Source organism: Crassostrea angulata, chromosome 7 (genome assembly GCF_025612915.1).
Source record: "Crassostrea angulata isolate pt1a10 chromosome 7, ASM2561291v2, whole genome shotgun sequence".
Classification (NCBI taxonomy): Eukaryota; Metazoa; Mollusca; class Bivalvia; order Ostreida; family Ostreidae; genus Magallana; species Magallana angulata.
Genome location: NC_069117.1, coordinates 8,102,245 through 8,110,251, shown reverse-complemented (window position 1 = coordinate 8,110,251; position 8,007 = coordinate 8,102,245). Strand labels below are relative to the sequence as shown.

At 34.6% G+C, this 8,007-nt stretch overlaps 1 protein-coding gene across 1 annotated transcript; it reads left to right on the top strand.

The window, feature by feature from the left end:
* Positions 1-4,615: 4,615 nt before the first annotated feature.
* LOC128191198 (G2/mitotic-specific cyclin-A-like) lies at positions 4,616-8,007 on the top strand. Its single transcript, XM_052863282.1, has 9 exons — positions 4,616-4,982; positions 5,092-5,347; positions 5,511-5,638; positions 5,752-5,975; positions 6,065-6,140; positions 6,276-6,404; positions 6,525-6,638; positions 6,778-6,911; positions 7,045-8,007. The coding sequence occupies exons 1-9, from the start codon at positions 4,812-4,814 to the stop codon at positions 7,106-7,108; spliced, it is 1,296 nt and encodes a 431-aa protein (XP_052719242.1). The 5' UTR covers positions 4,616-4,811; the 3' UTR covers positions 7,109-8,007.

Sequence of the window (8,007 nt, the reverse complement as noted above, 5' to 3'; positions counted from 1 at the left end):
CAATGTGGTAGAGTCAGGTATATGGCATTCCTACTAGCTCTGGCTAGTGAGTTAACCCTTTTAGCTCGATCAGTAGAGTGCTGGACTGGCGTCCCAGAGGACCCGGGTTCAAACCCCAGCAGAGGCAAAAAGTGTCTATGTTACATACATGATGTAAATTTTCACTCTGCAAAGGACTATGTGCGGTATGGTCAAATATCTGCCCCCGATTTCAACCAATTTTTAAATAGTATCGTATAAAAATGAAATCTTCACAAATCATTGTAAAGAGGATGCCTATAACTTTAATACTGATTTTAGTCATAATTGCTCACTCCCTGTGTATCTATGACGTCACCTAAATGACCTAATTCCCGCAAATTTGCAAACAAATGAAGATATTCTCATTTTTGCTCTATATTTTGCATTCGGAAGTATAGAGCGCAGGTCTGCTCAAGTGCGATTTTAACATATGTTTTTCTTCAGATAGTTATACATATTATACTAAAAGATGGTACTTGAGCAAGCCTGCGCTCGATGTTTCCCAGTCGAATAACCATCGGAAAACACCCATATTTTGCTACAACACATCAATTTATCAAAATAATGCAATATTCATGACGTCATTTCTACATTATGACGTCACTGTGGTGATAACCTTTTACACCTTATTTCCAATATGATTTTAACTATCTTTCACCTTATTTTTAAGCTCTTTCTAAAACTTTGATTTTGGGGGGCAAAAATTGTATAAAACCGCACTTAGTCCTTTTACAAACATAAGTTATTGACAAATTGAGTGTTGATTATAAAAACACAACAAATTTCGAGAGAGTGCTCAAAATAACGTCCTTTCGATCAATAACAACGTCTAGATGGTGAGTAAAATTCCTAGCCACTGTATGGGTTCCATTTATTCAGACCTTCTCACTATTCTAAGAATCTGTTGTTTGTTGTGTTGTTTTCCCCAAGGGTATTCAGGCATAATTTTTATAACCAAAAATGGATACTGTATTTGATAAAACAGTCTTCAAACTAAAGATGCCTGTTCTCTTGCCAGATTCATTTTAAAGAAAATCCATTTCAACCAGACATATGATGCATTTGTGTGATGTCATAATGAAAAAGAAAAGAACTTTTTACACCAACCTTTTTATATGGGAAAAAATTTAAATGATTTTACTTTTATTTGAACCATGATTTACAAATCTTGGACAAATTTTGTTTAATTTATACGAATTTTAAATGGTATTAAATATTTTGGGACACCCTGTATGTACTCGAATGAATATGCATGCAAATTGCATAGTTAATTGCAAAGTACCCGTAAGTTTGAACTTCTAGCCTCTGTTTCCCTGTTGGCTATTTATTTTTGCACATATGTTTATTTTTTAAAGTCTGAATATTTAATTTGAATACTGATATCAACAAACATACACTTTCATAAAAATGTTATATTGTTTGAGTTTTAATACACATATCTCTTCCTCCAAAACATGCAATTACTCTGTTATTCTATTCATCTGTGATAAATAAAAATAATAATGCATAAAACAATGATGTTCAATAAATAAACACATGCACTTCTTAATTTTTGACAGTGACTATAAATTCTTTAATATATAAGTAGGAGAGATCATCTAGAATAACATTGAAAAACATTTACACGTACATATACTCGTTACAAATGCTAAACAAGAAAAGTTACGTGTACTGGTGCATAGTTCTAACTTGTAACCTACATGCACGTACATTTGCGAATACCCGTTGGTCTGATATCGTAAACCTCTCTATTGTGCATGAATCTGTGCATGATTAGAGACTCATATTGGAATACAGGCCAAGTTTTGCAAACATTTAACAAAACTAAGAATCAGTGCTCATTCATTATTTATTGAAACTGGTAGATATTCTAAACCTCCTATTCCAAGAGAAAAACGTCTGTGTAATTTTTGCAAATTGTTTATTGAAGATGAGAAACACTTGTATTGTATTGTTCAAAATATGACCAATGTAGATTGAATTATAATGATATATACAAATGTCAATCCCATTAAGGAACTTGTCAATCCTAAAAACATTACAGCTGCTAGAAGGATATGTTGTTTTCTAAAAAAAACTGTTTCAACGCTAGAAAGGAAAGTCAACAATGAACACTTATACAATTTTATGAATACCAATAATAGTCTTCACACAAGCCTAGTTTTGTTCACCCAATGTTTTGTCCATTGTAGATTTATTAGTTAATGTTTAACTTTTGCATGCTATGTTTAATGTTTTGTTTTATGTAACTCATATTAATTCATGACTGTATGCCGACATGATAATTGTCAATAAATGAATTGAATTGAATAATACCTACATGTATTTTGATTCATGTTTTCGAAAATTGGTAATTCCTGTACTTTAATTGTGGTTTTCAGTACATTATACTGATCTTCAAATGTTCAGTAAAAATATTATCCTTACAGTTTTTTTATTGATAATATAAAAATATTAATCGCTAGTTTGATGAAAGGGATTTTTGTCGAGGTATTCATGGTTCATTTTCAGTACAGCTTACCTTGTAGAATTATCACACAGATGTATGTTCAGGAATGACATTGATTAAATGGGACTAAATCAGATGATTGGACAAATCCCTTTTCTTCATATACTTTTCACGTGAACATGCATTCCTATTCAGAATACAGTCACTCGAAATATGTGTACATGTATGTATGTTAATATCTATATTTGCTGTGTATTCTACATGCAGTAATACGCTATTAACTAGCTACTTCACCTATACAGGCACCTCGTTTTTGAAAGTGGGGTGGGGAGGGGGTAGACTCATCCGAAAAATCTTGACAAGCAAAAAAAAAATATAGACGCAATTAACTTCAATTATTTTTATGCTCCCGAGAAAGTGGGTGGAAGGGGGGGGGACAAACCACCATTAATTTAATTCAATTTTCTGGGACAACCCCCCTCCCCCGTCCATATTTTACTTTTGAAATTAAATCATACAATATATGATATTTTTGATGATAGAAACCCAACAAAGTAGTATGAAAAGGTAGCTTAATTACAGAGATCGAGTACCAAGGGACGGAGCTTGTGCACAGTCAATCAGACTGGCGGACCTGTAATCAAAGTATTCAAGACTTAATTCCTTCTTTGGTCATAATTTAAGCCAGGTTTATCTTTTTATATCAATGTAAAGGAAATCTAGTTTGTACATATCATTTCCTTCACAGAGAGAGAGAGAGAGAGAGAGAGAGAGAGAGAGAGAGAGAGAGAGCAGAGGAGAGAGAATTAATTAAGTAATTAAGTTTTGCACACGTATGCATTTTATTAAAAAAGTTTCACGCATCTATGGTATAAAGTATATTACTCAAACGTCTAGAGGTTTATTTTTTATTATCAAAACGATAATTAAACAAAATGGAGTGCAATATGTCAGCGAGTACGTGTAGTGATGTGTATAGTACGACTGTGGGAACTTGTATCTATATTCATTGACAATAAACCACCTGTAGTATATACGGATAAGTCAAGCGACAGGTAAAATTGATCACATGCTGTGTTACAATAAAGTTCCTTAGACAGGTGTGACTCCTATCGTTTTTCTTGTTTTATTAACAATTACCTTGAGTCCACCCTCTTTGATGTGGGTCATTTAATCGCCACACGGTTGCGTATACCACACAGTAAACTACCCGCTGTGTTCGCACATCTGGGAGCAATATTTCTTTTTAATTGTTAACACAAAATTGTATAAAATATATATTTACCCCGGTCAAATAAACATGTCTACCTTAACATTTATCGTAATTCTGATATTTTAAAACTATTTAAACAACTTGTGAAAATTGAAAATGATGAACAAGTTTTAAAAAATGAATCGTACATGTGTAATGTTATTTACTATTATTTATGTCAGTCTCTGATGTATCTGTATAATAAGTGATAATTATTAATATTAAAAATGACCAATTAATGATTATAACAAACAAATAATGTTTGATAATATAATTCGGATATTTTTATGCATATGGAGGACTAACTCATACAACATTTTTAAGAACCCACTTTTCATTGTTTTTAAAACAGAACAGCAACGTACGTAGGTAGCCTGAGTATTTCAAAATAATGCCAGAGTTTAACTAGATCGATGTCATGTACCACGTGTATTTTCTTTTATAATTCATCTTATCATAATTTTTGTTTGGTTACATGTATTAATTAGTAACACAACTGCTATAGAAATTGTTTCATAATTAGAATTTACGAAACAATTTCTAGCAGTTGTGTAAAATTTAAATCGGTTGGTAATTAGCTTTGATTACTATCACGAAAAAAAAATCGCTTATATGTAAGAATTATACTGAGTTAGTATAAAATTTCCCATCATTATATGTAACTGCTTTGTACAGTCCCGCCTTTTCGCCCCTTTGTATATATTTATTTAATTTGTTCGGGCTCGGAAATTACCAAACCATCGGAACACTCTTGAATTTTGCCTAAATTGCTTTGGAAAACTATATGACATGTGTTTCCGAATGATTTCTTTGTATATCATGTGACTAAGAAATGCTACATTGCGATTGGTCGATTTAACCTAGCGGGGAATTCAACGAGCTTGCCTCGCTTTAGGTTCATTTCACACTCAGCTGTATACGGAGTTCAAACACAGTTTGGGCTTGAAAGAACACAGTCTCTGCACGGTTTCTCGCATTCCCGACTTGAAAACAGAGACTTACTCAATGCAACTCTGAATATTTCGATTCTTTGAGAAATATATATTTCATATTTCTCCTTTTCGTTGAACAAATAATTTTTTGGAGGCAATGTCTTCGTTTGTGTTTGGAAACAATGTCAACCAGGAGGATGCCGAAAACCTTGGACCAAGGCGTGTAAAGCAAGCAAATGCAGGTCTGACCGCAAGAAATGCACCAAAAAGGGCGGCTCTTGGGAGTATATCGAACAATATTCGGGTCCAGCCTTCTAGGGCAGCAAAGGTATGAAATAGCAAAATTTGAATTTAAATTTCACAAGCCCGGTAGAGCGCTGCCTCGGTAACCTTTTCAAGCTGCACGCTTTGCTTTATCAAATTTTATTAATTTTCAGACTGGCGTAGAGAATGGTTGTCAAGATGAAAACGCATTCGCTAAACCAGCAAAGATATTTGGTGGACAGGAAAATAAGCCGTTTTCCATCTTTGTCGAAGAACAGCCGGCAAGGCAAGCTTTAAAACCAGTGACCAGGTCAAATGTGACGAAGTCTTCCTCAACACTCTGTGACATTACATCCTTAGTCCGTCCTGCACTTGGACCAATCTCCACGGCCAAAGAAGATGTGGCAATTCACCATGATGATGGTTTTGGTAAGTTTACCCCCTATGCCCACCCCATGAACCAAAGTTAATGCAATATATATTTTTTTCCACACTTTCATTGAAGAATAAACAAAAACATGTCCTTCATCTTTGCAAATGACATGAAATCAGAGTTTTTTTCTACTTTGACCTTGAATAAACAATTTTTTAGATTCCCCAATGGTGCTTGATTCCACAATAGAAGAGATAGAAGAACCCACACCTCTAGACAGAGAATCCATCATCACAACTGTTCCAGAGTATGCCACAGAAATCTACTCCTACCTGAGAGAGGCAGAGGTAAAAAAAAATGTCTAAGATTTTTTATTCAGTTTTAAAATAGTTGAGAGTAGTATGTAATACAATTTAATGATGTATATATAATAATGGGTTGGTAAAACTTTTTCTTGAAGATGCGAAACCGTCCCAAACCCGGTTACATGAAGAAGCAGCAGGACATTACCAACTCTATGCGCAGTATTTTGGTGGACTGGTTGGTTGAGGTGTCAGAAGAATACAAGCTCCACAGAGAGACCCTATTCCTGGCAGTCAACTACATTGACAGATTTCTGTCTCAAATGTCAGTGCAGAGGAGCAAACTTCAGTTGGTTGGGGCTGCCAGCATGTTCCTAGCATCGTAAGTCCTTTCTAATAGAAAGATTACTCAAAACTATTTTTTAAACAATTATGTCAAACAATTCTGACAATTTATTTTGTGGTTTATAGAAAGTATGAGGAAATCTACCCACCTGATGTTGGAGAGTTTGCCTACATTACAGATGACACCTATACCAAGAGCCAGGTACTGCTTGTGAAGTGATACTTTTATCTTGTTGTTAAAGGCTAAATGAAGGCATTGAAAATGTTTATAAAAACAGTTTGTGATCAAATGTGTTCGTGTTTATGTTATAATGGATGTACACTTCTTTTGTAACAGGTTCTAAGGATGGAAAGTTTGGTGCTGAAGGTTCTGTCTTTTGATGTGGCTGTTCCCACTGCTAACTGGTTCTGTGATAATCTGCTGAAAGAATGCAACGCCGATGACAAAACCAGAGCTCTAGCCATGGTAAGTAGGAACTGGACATCGCACATTTTAAGCTGCATGGGGTTTACTAAAAAATGTCAAAATTCATTCCTGCAATTCATTTGAAGCCAACTGAAGGTAAATTTTGGTATATTTTTATAGTTCTTGATTGAAACGACAATGGTTGATGCTGATGTGTACCTGAAATACCTGCCCAGTGTGATAGCTTCAGCAGCCGTGTGCCTGGCCCGCTACTCCCTTGGACAGGAAGCCTGGGTAAGTTTTCTGTGTTTGTCAGATATAGATAGCAGACTTCGGAAAAAAAATAATTTGGAGTATGCTAGTATAGATTTTTCTGGAAAATTCTTATCATATGTTAGTTGAATAGTTCTTGATTTTTGATTTTCTTCAACAGCCTGAAAGTCTGTCGCAGTCATCCCAGTATGAAATTGGCCATTTTGCCAACTGTCTAACAGAGCTTCATCAGACTTACATCAATGCACCCAAGCATCCCCAGCAAGCTCTGGTAGAGAAATACAAGACTTCAAAGTAAGTGTCCTTTATTAATAGCGCACATTTTCAGGTAGTTTATTTGTGTCAGTAATCTGAATTTGAAGCTACTTATGAAAGTCTTTACAGCTGATACTGAAAGCTATTAATTTTCATTATATCTTCTTTGTAGATTCCATGAGGTGTCTGACTTCCAAAAGAACCCCCCACCCACCTCCCTCCCCTACATGTCATAAACCTCCACCTTGGATATACCAAAGGTCTTTCATATTGAAAAGGTCACAAAGTGTTGAGAGGGACTGGGATACCAGGTTAAAGATTTCTGAGCTGGGCCACTTCTATGACAGAAGCTCAAGATTTGATGTACTGCACTGTTAATGTTGCCTATCTCCATTCTGACATGCATGTTCTTGGAATGAGCACCTGTTTTAACCGTTATTATGTTAAGAAAATGTCAATCATTGGAAAGTCACCTGTTTTAACCATATGTTGTTATCAAATGTTGATTGTTTTAACTCATGCTGGCAACATTAACTGTACAGTACATTAACCAAGAACCCAAAAGTAACTACAGCAATGATAGACTAGTTCAGCGTTAGTGCTTCACTGCTTCATGGACAGACTGAAGTTGGCCCTGTGTGCAAGACAGAAAATTCCCAGGGAGCTCGGTGCAATAGCAGGCAGCAGTCATATTCACTTGCATGAATGGCATATATTGTGTTCCAAACCAAAAAGACTTAAATGTGTGTGAGAGAAACCGCATGGATTGATTGTGTGTGAAAGAAACTGCATGGCTCAAGTGTGAAACCATTTTTATCATTGTAAATAATCTTTGAATTCTTTCATGCATGTTGAAATTTATATTTTTTAATTTATTTTGATGCCTCCACAACCATTGATGTTTTAATTAACACTTTCTATTCTTTTAACTTCTTTCTCAAATCTTAACCTGTCCTCAATTTTTGATTTTTTTAAGTTCATTGTTTTATAAATCTTGCAAAAAATTCTTTTAAAGGTTGTTGTGAGATAATCATTGATTGAAATTGTGAGGATTTTTACCTGTTTATCATGATTATATTTATGTATGACCACTACATGAAATGAAGTATATTCAATAATAAAGTGTGTTTTTGTT